At 41.8% G+C, this 14,109-nt stretch overlaps 2 protein-coding genes across 2 annotated transcripts in view; both read right to left on the reverse strand.

The window, feature by feature from the left end:
• LOC129669671 (zinc finger protein 729-like) overlaps positions 1-14,109 on the reverse strand; it is a 35,438-nt gene that overhangs the window by 3,511 nt on the left and 17,818 nt on the right. The window contains 1 exon segment of the mRNA XM_055597979.1: positions 1,370-1,374. Coding sequence (XP_055453954.1) covers positions 1,370-1,374 — 5 coding nt within the window.
• On the reverse strand, positions 2,636-7,324 carry LOC129669670 (zinc finger protein 58-like). Its single transcript, XM_055597978.1, has 3 exons — positions 7,239-7,324; positions 3,489-3,615; positions 2,636-2,802 (listed from the first exon to the last, which is right to left on the reverse strand). The coding sequence occupies exons 1-3, from the start codon at positions 7,242-7,244 to the stop codon at positions 2,699-2,701; spliced, it is 237 nt and encodes a 78-aa protein (XP_055453953.1). The 5' UTR covers positions 7,245-7,324; the 3' UTR covers positions 2,636-2,698.

Below are 14,109 nucleotides of genomic sequence, written 5' to 3' on the forward strand. Positions count from 1 at the left end.
TTTTTTTTGAGTATAAAGTTTCAGTTTTCAAAGCTATAAAATTTTGTAAAGACATGCTACATAACACTTTTAAAGAGTATACATGAAACCTTTTAAGACAGTGTTATGTTTTACCAACAATAATACCTTAAAAAATCAAATAATACAACTTTCTAGTTTACCTAGAAGTGGAATAAGTTCTAAAGGGAACATCTCTGTTAGTAAATAGAAGTTACACAATTTCCAGGAACACACATTTAGAAGGTTACAACTATTGAGTAACCAATGAAAAAGAAAATACACATGGCTTTAATTTAGGAATAATATTTTTATAGGCAAATAATATCACTACCAATAGATTTATGGCATAGGTATCTTACTGTCTTACATTGTCCTTAAAGAATACAGTAATTAATAGTGTCACCTAGAAAAATATATTGGGTACAACTAAGCATGTTATCATAAATATAAAAGAGTCAGCTGAGTGTGGTGGTATACACCTGTAATCCCAGTACTCAGGCGGATCTTTGTGAGTTCAAGGCCAACCTGGCCTACAAAGTGAGTCCAGGACAGTCAAGTCTACACACAGAAATCCTGTCTAGACTTAAAAAAACATCAAACATAGAAAACAAGGTTGCAAAATAAGAAAAAAGAGACATGAATTTGGGACCCATAAAATTTTGAAAGACTATTGAAGATCTACTAAACAAAACTTATCAATATGTGTTGGGGCAACTTTTTTTTCACAGTGTCTGAAGGAATATCTCTGTATTTTCAGTTGTTAATTCTGTACCAGCAGAGAGCTAAGTGCTGGCAGCATTTTGGTATTGTCATTTCTATAGCCCATCACTGGCTTTAAGTTTGTAAATATTTGTTCTTCCATGCATGCTCAAATACTTGAAATTCAGGTGGCTTCTCACTGATTGGTTGTAATAAAGAGCTGATGGCCAGTAGCTAGTGCAGGAAATAGAAGGTAAACCTTTTGGGAGAGAAAGGACTAATGGGAGAAGAAAGCAATCCTGGGAGATTCTGAAGCAGACAAGGGAAGGGGCCACAGGAGAGAGATGTAAAAGAGCTAGCCAAGTGACAGGTCACATATAGAGCAGTCGAGTAAAGTGTAGATGGTAACTGGGAATCATCCCAGCTAAAGGCCTAAGCTTTAAATTATATAATAGTCTCTGTATCATTATTTAAACTGCTGGCAGGTCTGAGAAAGTCTCGCTATGAAGATGTGTAGTTTTCAGCTATGACTACACACTTATAAAAGCATAGAATTTTTAATTACTTGTGTGTGACAAGAAAATAAAAAATAAACCCAGTCCTCATAAGAATACATTATAGGGCCAGCAAGATGCCTCAGAAGGTAAGGAGCACTGACCCTAAGCCTGACCATCTCTTCTGCATCCCTCGACCTACATGGTGGAAGGAGAAAATCAGCTCTTGAATTTTGCCATCTGACCTCAAAAGGAGCAGTGTCATGTGCACACAGTGAGAGCTCTGATGAAACTGGGTCAGCTATTGAGCATATAAATGGAATTAGAGGTGCTCATCTGTGGGGTACTGTGTCCCTAAGGCTGTTAGAAATGTGTACATGTTTTCTAATTCATAGAAAGTAAAGACAAGTCTGTTATAATCTAGACACTCCCAGGAAAAATAAAAGGACTGGGACCAGGGAGATAGCTCAGCAGTTAACATGCCTGCCATACAAGAATGAGGACTGGAGTTTGGATAGCCAGAACCTTTGTAAATGCAGGGTGAGCATGGTAGCTAGCTTATCATTCCTGGCTTGGAAGACAGGGAAATCACTAGAGCATACTGGCTGAGTGTCTGGAGCCATGACTCCAAGCAGCCGGCTTTGATATTTAAATCTCGGTGGAGAGATGGCTTTTAGCCAACCTTTACTAATGGCAGAGAACTTGCAAGTTCATCTCCTTTTGTTTGTGACAGCAGGTGGGATAGCTTGTGAGGGTCACACCTCTTCCTCTAGCTCCTTGTGCAAATTAACCTATTGTTCTGAGATGTTTCTACTCTGGCTCAGAAACTCTACAATAAAAAGACAGGCCGACAGTTAAGGCAGGAGAAGGCTGGAGACAGAAAAGAAGGCTGGAGACAGAAAAGAGGGCTGGAGACAGAGGAGGCAGGCAGAGACTTGAGACTTGCTGCTGGCACTGCTTGCTGCAGCTGCCTGCCTTTTGCCATGGCTGTCGAGTCTGGACCTTTAAAAAGTTTCCTGTGTGCTGTGTGTTTATTTTATTAATTTTAATCCTCACACCCAACTAAGAACCGTTCGACTCTGCCCTGCTGGCCCCGGCAGCTGAGGAGACTAGCTCTGAGACCCTGAGTGAGACTCTGACCCTGCCTCAATGAATAAGGGAGAAGAGCCATCAAGGAAGATTTGCAACATCAATATCAGTCCTCCATAAGCACATACATACGTGTGAACTTGTATGTACACATGCACCCATACATAGGCAAACATACACGTGCAAGTATGAATAGAGACAAGAACAGTGCATATACAGATACAAGAAAACAAGCTAACTAAAAGACTTTGGAAGTCACTGTAAACACACACACAAAGCTCTCTGGAGAGAAAGGAAGAGGATTATCATGGTAAATATCATGGAGGAAAAGTCATTTAATAGGGATTTCCACCAAAACATAAATTATCAACATTTTACAAATTTACTCGTCATTTGTGACCTCTGCTCATTCATTCCTACACACCTGAATGGATAGCAGCTGCTGCTTTTCTCTTCACACTCCAAGGCTCTGCACTTTGCTCGAGAAATGTGACCAGGTATGGCTTAGAAAGAGCAAGACCTGTTTGGAAAAGGGAACAAGATGCTTGGCTGTTTTCTCCTGGAAATTAACATTTGAACCCATTTCTGTGCTTAGAAGAAAAGATAAAAAAGATGATAAATGATTCTGGAAAATTCTGTCTCTAAATATTTTCTGAACGACAAGATGCTTAGGAGTCATTTACAACCTGTAGATCCTGAGCCTCATTACAAAGACAAGTATTAAAGCTAATGATATTTTCTTTAACACACGTGTTCCGTGCCTCATGCCACGGAGCTTCTGACATTGTCACTACAGGACAAATACTTTGAAAACAAATCTGTTAAAAACACAAAAGAAAAAGTGATTCTTGAGTATATCAACATTTCCCCTAAGTTTCCCTTTAAAAATAGGCATATAAAACTAATCAGTCAGCTGAACAGTGCAGTGGTGGTACATGTCCTTAATTCCAGAACTTGGGAGGCAGAAGGCAGGCAGATCTCTGAGGCTGAGGCCAGCCTGGTCTACAGATCATGTTCCAGGACAGCCAGTGCTACACAAAGAAACCTTGTCTGGAAAACAAATAACAAAAGCAAAACAAACAAACAAAAAATTAAGAGAAAGAATCACAATCAAAAGTACAAGCTCCAATAGGAAAGTCTGTCTAGGCAGGGAGGCAGTCACATATTGACTGTGAAATAAGAGCTCACAATGGAAGTGATCCTCACCCAGGAACACAAGGTTACTGTAATTCTCCAGCATCACTTCCTTATACAAGTTCCACTGAGCAGAGTCCAAGCATTCACACTCATCTGCAGAGAAATCAATGGCTACATCTGTGAATGACAGAAGTTCCTGAAATAAAATAAATGAATAGCAAAAAATAATTAAACAGGACAATTAATAATATAAATACCAAAAGGGGAAAGACACGGTAATAAGGAACCTGTCAACACTTGGTCCACACTACCCTGAAGGTGAAATGTAGTGAATGCAGGCCCTGATGCAGCAGCTCCGGGCTGACATTTCTGAGTACACAATCTCTTCACTGGGAAGCAAAGACAAGTGCACCAAGGGACATGGCTTTGAGCAGACAAGCAGAGAACAAAGGAAGAATTCAGAGATAAAATGCAAGTGCAAGAATTTTACACATTTTAAAAAGAGCAAAAAATTGCATTTTGAACATTTCAACACTAAATGTGAGTCTAACCTCGGTGGCAGTGGAGACCCCATGAGCCATGGAAGCCCAATTCAAGAAAATGTCAATAAGATAATATACCATGACCAGGTTGCTTTTATCCTGGAAATTTAGGGTTGTTGCAATCTTATAGTTGACAAAGAGGCAAAGAACATACACTGGAGAAACAATAATACTTTCGTAAATGATATGTGGAAAACTAGATGGCCACATGCAGACGAATGAAACTAGAACTGTATCACCCAGCACAAAGTTAGATCCAAACGGATTAAAATGCTCAATCTGAAATCTGAAACACTAAACTGGTGGCAGAAAATATAAGCTATACCCTTCCAAACTGGGTGGAAGAAAGGACTTTTTAAACAGGACTCCATTTGCCCAAAAATTAAAGCCAACAATTAACAGATGGGACTTCACAAAACTAACAACTTTGGTACAGCTAAGAAGAAAAACCACGGGATGGGAGAGAACCTTTGCCATCTACACATTAATGTAGTGGATTAATACCTAAAATATACCAAGAACTCAAAAAATAAACATTCAAGGAAACAAATGAGACATAAAAAAATGAAATAGGGATTTAAAGAAAGTTCTCAATAGAAGAAACAAAAATAGCTAAAAAAATACCTCAAAAAGTGTTCATCCTTTGCTGTTAGGGAAATCAAAACAAAAACAACTTTGAGATTTCATCTTACCACAGTTAGAAAGGCTAAGATCAACAAAACTACGGACTAAAGATGCTGGTAAGTAATGGAGATAAAGGAACCCTCATTCACTGTTGGTAGGATTGCAAACTGGTATAGCAATTCTGGACATCAGTATAGTGAATCCACAAAAGAGCTAAAAACAAATCTACCATATGATTCAACATACACTCAAAGGATTCTACACCTACCCACAAATACTAGCTCAACCATATTCTATTCCCAATAACTAGGAAATAGAAACAATCTAAATTTCCTTTAACCAAGAAATGAATAATGAAAATATCATATATATACATTAAGGGATATTATTCAGCTGTAAATAAAAAGGACAAATGATCTTTGCAAATAAATTTGTGGACTTAGAAAAGACTATGTTGACCCAGAATGACAAACGCCACATGTTCTCTCTCATCTGTGCTCCAAATCTTCAGATGTGAGTAAACAACATGAAGTAACAATAGAAGCTGAGAAAGTATGATGAGACCGTTGAGAAGTGTGAGAGAGAGGAATAGCAGGACACAGGTGCTCTGAAGTGAGAAAGGGAAAACCTGGAGGGAGCTTCAACTCCAGAGAGAGAGGGCGGGCAATACAGATGAAGAAGGGAGGGATAAGGACAAACAACAGCAAGGTTACTCGATAAGACCTCACAAAGTCATATTTTATACCAAAATTTATACAGTGTACATAATATGCATACATAGACACAGCCACAATGCTCCAGGCCTCATGACATTTATTTTTAAAGTTATTATTTATTTATTTGTTTGTTTGTTTGTGCATAAGTGTTTCCCAGCTTGTATGTGGGTGTTCCTAGAGGCCAGAAGAAAGTACTGGTTCCCCTGCAATTACAGACAATTGTGAGCCACCATGTATGCGCTGAGGACTGAACAATGTTCCTCTGCTAGAGAAACAAGTGCCCTTTTTTGTTTGTTTTTGTTTTTTGTTTTAATTTTTTTTTTGATAACCTCATGTAGCACACCTGGTCTTGAATTTGCCATGAACCACTGATCTCCTCCTCCACCTCCAAAATACAGAAATGACAGGATACAGAACAGAACACACTGGCATTTTCTTTCTAATCATAGGTTCTTTGATAAATATATTAAATATTATGTGTGCATGTATATATATTAAATGTACATGTGTTTGACCTATAATATAAGTGAGCATTTCTGTGTCACCTCTACATTGGAAGAAGCAAGATTTGAGGTAAAAGAAAATGTACTTTTCACACCTTAAACGGTGTAAAATGGCATATTATTAATTTCCTGCAGATAGTGACATTAACTAGGAATTGTCTGCGTTGTTTTAATTAAAGTTAGATAAGACATAGAAAATATTGATATTTATGATAATGTGGGTTGAAGCCGTGCTTCTTAGGAGTGGACTTCAATGCTCTAAGTCAGTCTCCAGCACACAAATCAATTTGACTGAAGTGTGACAAAATATAGCTCAGCACTAAGTGCAGGGTGAGCAGCCCACGGTACACACGTCACAGGACCCTGAGTGAGCCACAGCTCTTCAACTGCATCTTTCCATCTCTCTGGCACCAATAAATACTTGGACACTCTGCCCCTTCCCCACACTAACTGTACAAGGAACAGCGGGGAGCCCAGCGAGTTTCTAGATACTGGAAGGATGGAAGAAAAGTTTGTGTTTGCAGAGCAGTGTAAAGAGCCTGTCAGGAGTGCAAGACTCCCTCCTCCCAGAGACATTCTAGCCCCTTCCACTAACAATCCTCACACTAATCTCTCCTTTCAGAAAAAGAGCCCAAATTTCTGACATTGCAGTCTCTGGTGGAATAGGGTGTGGTAATATTTTCTAGTATGTTTCACTCTGCAGTGTAGGATCAGTGATCGTTCAGACGATGCAAATCTTAAGAGTGTCCACGTTATTTGATTTTTCTGCCTCACATGGGTGTGTGAGTATGAAGATTCCAGTCACAGCGAGTATACATGAGAGATTCCTATCCAAAGTGAGCCACCCTGAAAATCAACAATTTATTCCAAAGAAAATGGGACTAATATCCCATACACCAAACTTCCCCGCAGGACGGTCAATCCTGGAAACTGCGTGCTACATGAACTCAAAACCAGAGTCCTAGGCCGGCCATGGAGTACAGGAAGGACAGGAAAACCCATTTGCTCTAGAGGTCCAGAGAAATCTGATGACAGCAATGTGAGAGCTGATTAAAGCAAGCTTCCCCAGCCAGGGTGGAGTGTGAGCTCCCATCACCACCCGGGCTCAGTCAGCCCAGCCAACCTGCTCTAACAATCCCAGACCCTCCCCGCTCGCCCTCCATTCTTGCACTAGCAGCTCTCCAGTCCCTGAAAAACAAGACTGTCTCAGTCAGCCGCCAGATCCTAACGGAGCATTCACTCCCCGCCATCAGCACGCCTTCTCCCCAGCCCTAAAGGGAGTCGCAGCACTTAGGCTAAGCCTAGTTCAAGCACTGCACGCCCTGGTCAGCTTCTCCCCGCCTCCCGCCCGCCCCTCCTCCGCTCTCTCCAGGACGGCCGGTCCACCCCGCACACTCCCTGAGCCCTGCCAGGCTGGGCTGCACCCTGACCCACCTCCATGTCGAGCGCGGAACACAAGCCACACCGTGGCAATTTACAGAAAGCCGCAGTTTGGAAAAACACAAACGCTAAATGGACCCGGAAGCATATACCGGAGTCCTGTCTAGTGACGTCATGACGAAAAAGAGACTACATTTCCCACAAATCCAGCCTTAAACACCAGTGTGTATTAGGCTTACTTCTTACTATGATCAATATGCTGCGACTTAAAAAGCTCAGGTTTTGTTTTTGTTTTTGTTTTTAATAGCTCTGTTGAATACAGACACTTGATCCTTGATGTCAGCTTTGTATCACGGAGCGGAATGACCTGATTTCTAGGCCTTGGGCTTGAATTGGCCCCAAATAGGGTCCCTGGCAAGTGGAGTGAAGGCTTTTTGTCTAAAGATGACAAGGGTCAGCTCAGGGGTTGGGGAGGAGGCGCTTTCATCTTCCCCATTGTCATTTGAGGTTTTGAACTCTGGGTAAAGAGGCTGTTTATCTTTGTAAACACAAAACATTTTTGCTATCTCTTTTTATGTTAATGGCGAAAGAATGGAAACGAATAAAGTTTTGCTGATTTTTTTTTGGGGGGAAGCTCAGGTATACCTCGAATCTTAATGGCAGGAGGAAAAATTCACACTAACTCAATTTTACTTTAAAATAATGGAGTAAGAAGCTATATTGGGACACACCACAAACTCTTTAGGATTGTTTTTGAAATGACATTTCCTGGAAATGTTCTGAAATCTCAGCTACTCCGGGGTTTGAGACAGAAGAATAAATCCATGTCCCTGTTAGATTATAAAAAGATGAGGCTGTCAACCGATCTTATATGCAGGAGGTTTACTAGGTGGATATTAAGAGAAGGGGAGAGAGAGAGAAAGGGGGAGGGGGCGCAGAGAGAGAGAGAGAGAGAGAAAGAGAGAGAGAGAAAGAGTAAGAGAGTGAGTGAGAGAGTGACCACGTGTTGCTCCTTTAAGGAGCAAGGTAATCACGGTTCCCAGGTGGCCACACATGATGGCATCATAAGTTGCTAGGTAACCCAGAAGTAGGTTTTGTTCCAAAGTACTAACAGTCCCAAAGTACAAAGTACCAGAAGAGATTGGGGCTACTCCCTGGCCAAGCACCTGCATGAAGTGGAGTAGGCCTTGCTCGGTTTAATTACCATTATTCCAAATAATCAATGAGGGAAAAATCGAGCAGTTTAAGTGTGGATAAAGGAATCCACCGTTTGGGGCATGGGCAAGAGATACAGATGTCTCTTATTACCTGTAGATAAGCCCTAGAATTCCTTTGATACTCATGTGTCTACAGTCCCTTGTCCACACTTTCATCCATTAATCTGCATAAACAATTTAATTTTGTGAGGGCTGTTACAGGGCCTCACCCACTTCTCTCTGGTTGCTAACAAACTGAGGCAAGGATCCGCCACCAGGTGTTCTCTGAGTTCCCTGCTCCTCTCCCAAAGGGAGGAAAACTGGCCTTGGGATCAGTATAGCATGGTGTGTGCACTGACTCCCAACACACCATCCATCATAGGATTTGACTCCATATTAGGTCGGACCTGCCCTATTCAACTTCTCTACCTTTTTCTACTCCTGGCATTCCTCCTGTGTGGCAGTTTTAAAGGGTATGTTTTTACTTAAGCTTCACTGCCCCATCTCAGAACACAGAAATTATTCTTCCTTTGATACAAAGGCATCAAAATGTTTCTGTTAATATAAAATGAGCTCGTTGCAATAAAGAGGCTAGATTAACACCATGGAGTAACAGGACTCCCCATCTCAGGTGTGCTTATTCCTGTACTGGTAATGTCTGAGACCCAACTACAAACCCCAGAAGAGGAGAGAGTTCATTTTTATGCCATCGACACTGATCCACAATGAAATTATTTCTCGGCTGAGCCAGCGGAAGGGCCAGATTGTTTTATCTGTAGAAAAAAACTCACTGTGCTGGGTTTCATGTCAGCTTGACACAAGCTAAAGTCTGCGGAGAGGTTTGCCTCAAGTGAGAAAATGCCTCCATAAGATCGGCATGTAGGCAAGCCTGTAGGACTTAGTTATTTTCTCAATGACTAATTGATGTGGAATGGCCCACGACATTGTGGGTGGTGACACCCCTGGGATGGTGTTACTGGGTTCTCTTAAGAAAGCTGCTCCAAGTAAGCAGCACCCCTCCATGGCCTCTGCATCAGCTCCTGCTTCCGGGTTCCCACCCTTTTTAATTACCGCCTTCTGTAAAGGGACTTTCTTTGCAGAGCCAGATCCTTAATAATAACATGGAGACTTTTATTAATTATGAGAGCCTGGCCTTACCTTCGACTTGTTTCCAAAGTTAAGGTTTTAACTTAACCCGTTTATACTAATCTACATTCTGCCACGTGGCTTATTACCTCTCCTCAGTCTCTTAGTACCGGCATCTGTTTTTTCCTCCATAGCTGGCTGGCGAATTTCTTGTGCCTCAAAACCTTTCCCAGGGTTCCTTTCTCTGTCAGAAGTCCTGTCTACCCTCTCCTGTCTCAGCTTTTGGCTGTTCAGCTCTTTATTAACCAGTCAAAAGGTGAGAGAGGAAGTATTTACTAAACAGTTAGAATAACAAAACCAAAGTCTGGACAATTCTCAGCTATCTGGTGGTACAGAATTAACAACTGAATATACAAAGACAACCTTTGCACAATCACCGGAACCGCCTTGGCTTCCTCCAGTTGACATTACACCAGGATACGTAAAGCAAGTAAACCCCTTTGTCCTTGTGATTGCTATTCTTGGTACTTGATACCTCTAGAATTAACTGGAATCCAGAAATGGAGGGCACACCTGTGAGACATTTTTTGCTTGGTGTGAAGAGAGTGGATCCACTTCTACTCCAGACTTTTGAGGAAGAAAGTTTAAACCTACCTTTGATCCCAATCTTGATACACCTTTAATCTGGACTGCACCTCCTACTAGAAGCCTATATAGCAGTAGTTTTCAACCTGTGGGTTGCAACTCCTTGAGGGTTGAACAACCCTCTCACAGGGGCTGCTTAAGACCATCTGCATATCACATATTTACAGTACGAGTCATAACATCAAAATTAGTTATGAACTAGCAACAAAAATAATTTTATGGTTGGGTCACCACAGAATGTGGAACTGTATTAACGGACTGCAGTATTAGGAAGGTTGAGAACCACTGCCATATAAAGACATGAAAGATGAAGCTTTTGCTGTTGGCCTGCTTGGCCACCTTGCTGGCAAGGCCACTTGGCATTAGAGGTATAGCTTTGGGATTCCAGCATACACTCAGCCTTGTAGACTGAGCAGCTACTGGATTCCTGGATTTTCCATTCGCTGCTAGCAATCTTGAGATTAGCTGCACTGCAGTCTGTAAGTCTTCTTAAATAAATCCCCTTTCTATATATATAGAATCATGATGTAAATTGTTACTCTAGAGAATACCAATATGCTCCCAAACTTGCTTCTGATCATGACGTTTCATCATAGAAATAGTAATCCTAACTAGGACAGAAACTGGTACCAGGACTGTCAGGGACCACCTGAGGGAACTCGCCAACTTCAGAGACCACCTGTGGAAGCTTACCAACTTGCCTCAATTTGCCTGTTCCCTTACCTGCAGTAAACATACTGCTTGGAGATGTCAGAGACCACCTGTAGAAACTCACCAACCTGCCTCAACTTGCCCGTTTCCTTACCTGCGGTAAACATACTGCTTGGCAACAGCAGAGATGTGCTCACAGAACCATGGCTTATCACAAGATGTTTCAGGCCCCTGGCCGAGAAGAATCTGTAATTTTTCACCCACCCTACTTCCTTATCCTGAACCCTATTTAAAGCTGATTCTGCTCAGTAAAGTTAGTCCTTGACAAGCACCTGTTTGCTTGGACTCCTTTCTCTTTCTCGCCCATCTTTTCACAGGTTTGGATTCTCTTTTAACCCTCGAATAACCTTAGCTCCGCTGGCCGGAGCACAGGACTGTGGGGTACTGATCAGACAGACCTGACTGTGTTGCTTTGGGGAGGATTGTGGAAGGACTTTGAAGATTTGGGCTAGAAAAGCCATTGAGTGTTCACAATTTGGTATGCTGCTCTACAGGAGCCTGGAAGACAAGAATCTCAAAAGAAACGCAGAAGATGCAGGTGATGTTCGGGGAGAAGTTTGAGAGTCACCCAAGGATTCTATGGGGGCTGTTGCATAGTTTGAGTTAAGAATCTGTGGCTCTTAGCTGGGGCTAAAGAATCTGCTGTGATTAACAAGACACCAGAAGCAATGAAGTGAAACCTTTGCCTTACTGGAATGATTGATGCTGGAGAGTGTTACAGAGTTCATGACCACACACATGCACACGCACACAAACACGCACACACGAGCATGTGCACACATACACAAGAAGACTCCCAGATTCAACTCAGATTATAATTAAAGTTTATTAAATTTAAGTTTATTAAAGCTGCTAGGCAAGGACACAGTCTCTAATCCTAATGCACCCAGAGGTAGGTGAAGGAAGAACTTTTAAAGACAAAAGTCCACAAGAGCTGTTCTGCTTTGCCAAGACTGAATGGTCAAGGTGACCTTAAAATAGACTTTGAATGACTGCATAAGCAAGTTACAGAAATCAAATCAGCAGTTAGTCATGTCATTACAGTCATGGATGCACATTTCTGAGTGGGGATCAAGGGTTCTTAGAGTTGCTAAGAACTTATCTTCCAAAACTTGAATCAGAGACAAACTGCTATTCAGTACCCAGATGGATACCTAGCACAAAATGGGTTTCTTTACTCATCATATCCCCAATGGCTCTAGATTATTTTAGTCAAATTATCGATTCACAAAGTACAGCTTGGTACTGAGACTGTAGTGATAACATTGTAACAGAACTGATTTTTTTTAATATTAAAAAATCCATGTTAGTAGGCATAAACTACTTTTTTTTCCTTTTTCTGATTTAAATTTATTTTTTTTAATTTATTCATCTTACATCCCGATTGTAGCCTGATTGTTAGTAATCAACTTAAAATGGAATGCCAAGGGATAGTAAAAGAATAGGTTCAGATATGGCAGATAACAGGATGGTAAGCCATGGGGACCAAAATAAAAGACTGGTTACGATTAGAGTGGTGTTGGCTTGTCCCTGTAGGACAGCACCTGGTCCTAAACAGAATGTAAGGAGCAGCTCACTTTCTGCACTGAATTTAGTTAATATTTCTTTAATAATCCTGTTAGCTCTTTCTATCTGCCCTGAGATACAATGTAAGTTCCAATGCATTCCTAGAGTTTAAGCTTCTTTCTGGGATACTTTGGCAGTAAACATTGGGCCACTGTCAGACCCCAGAGAGTAGAGAAGACCAAATATGGAGCAATCTCCATCAGTAACTTCTTACTCACTGCATTAGACATTTCTGATCTGGTGGAAACAGCTTCCACCCATTCTAAAACATAGCTGTAAAAAGCTAGTAAATATCAGTAGCCAAACTTGTCAGAATAACTTCAGTGAGTGATGTCCAGGTCCCAGTGTTTGCCAGTCAGTAGGGTCTGGTCATAGGTGTCTAGTGCCCCCTTACCTTGATCATGGTTGGGATCCAGATTGATAAAGTCGAGGGCAATATACACTCAATCTATCTTTCTGCATCTACCCTAGTTACTCCGAGACCCACTACCAACTTCTTGGCTTCAGTCACAGTTTGATCCCTTAACTAAGGGAGGACTGAGATGTAGCACATGATTAGCCCAGGCTGAAAAGCAGTTCCCAACAGGCCTGAGGCTTCTCAGAGAAAAAAGCATCATGGTTGTTCCAGATCGCTGGTCAAAAGAAGAATCATTAACTAGAAAAGAAAGTCTCGGCCTCTGCTCATCAGCCCCTTGCACTAATGGGGGCCCAGTAGGCTTGGGTGGCGCTGAGTTGATGCAGAGCATAATCCAGCCCACTTCTCTGTGAAGGTGAGGTAGTCAGGAGAGATTCGTGGGATTGTAGATGCTTGTTGATCCCTTTAGACAAAGGTCCAGGACTGGTTCTATGTAAGAACTGTAAGGCAGGGGAATATACTCTTCTAGAGGGGCCAGAACAGAGAATCTAGGTATCTTTCTTAGGTTTTTATTCAGCCTCTGACTCACTGACTTGGTAACTAAAAAGGGGAACCTCGTTTAAGGCCACAGGATTTCAGCCAAGTAGGAGGGTTGAGATGAGGGAGACCCAGCAGTCCAAACAGTCTGGTATCTACTGTGTTGGCTAGTGTTATGTGAACTTGATATGAGCTAGAGTCATCTGAAAGGAAGGAACCTTAATTGAGAAAATGCCTCCATAAGATCCAACTGTAGAGCATGTTCTTAATTAGTGATTAATGGGGAGGGCCCAGCCCATCATAGTTGGTGCCATTCCTGAGCTGCTGGTGGTCTTGGGTTCCATAACAAACAGGAAGAGCAAGACATATTGAGCAAGCCAGTAAGCAGCACCCCTCCATGGTTTCTGCATCAGCTTCTGCCTCCAGGTTCCTTCCCTGTTTGAATTCCTGCCCTGACTTCCTTTGATGAACAAATCATAGGAAATTATGAGCCTTTCTATAAAACCTTTCTTCCCCAACTTGCTTTATGGTCATGGAATTTCATCACAGCAATGGTAACCCTAAGAGAGAGTTGGTACAGGAGTGTGGTATATTGCTGTGACAAACATGACCACATTGTTTGGGAGGAAGGACTGTGAAAGGGCTTTGGAAGTTTGGCCTAGAAGAGCCACTGAGTGTCAAGAGCTCAGTGGACTGTTCTGGGATTTAAAGATAAGAATGTTGAAAGCATTACAAATGATAGAGGCATGGCTTGTGAAGGAAGCAAACATTGTGAAGGAAGGAAACAACGATTCTACCATGAAGAACCTGAAGTGTCGGGTCAGCTGAA

The sequence above is a fragment of the Psammomys obesus genome, unplaced genomic scaffold (genome assembly GCF_907164565.1).
Source record: "Psammomys obesus unplaced genomic scaffold, mPsaObe1.curated_primary_1811, whole genome shotgun sequence".
Classification (NCBI taxonomy): domain Eukaryota; kingdom Metazoa; phylum Chordata; class Mammalia; order Rodentia; family Muridae; genus Psammomys; species Psammomys obesus.

What these genes read in the sequence shown, in the direction of transcription:
- LOC129669670 (XM_055597978.1), bottom strand. An exon ending in CAGTAACCTTGTGTTCCTGG is followed by an intron (nt 2,803 to 3,488) that starts GTGAGGATCACT and finishes TTTTCCAAACAG; the next exon opens with GTCTTGCTCTTTCTAAGCCA.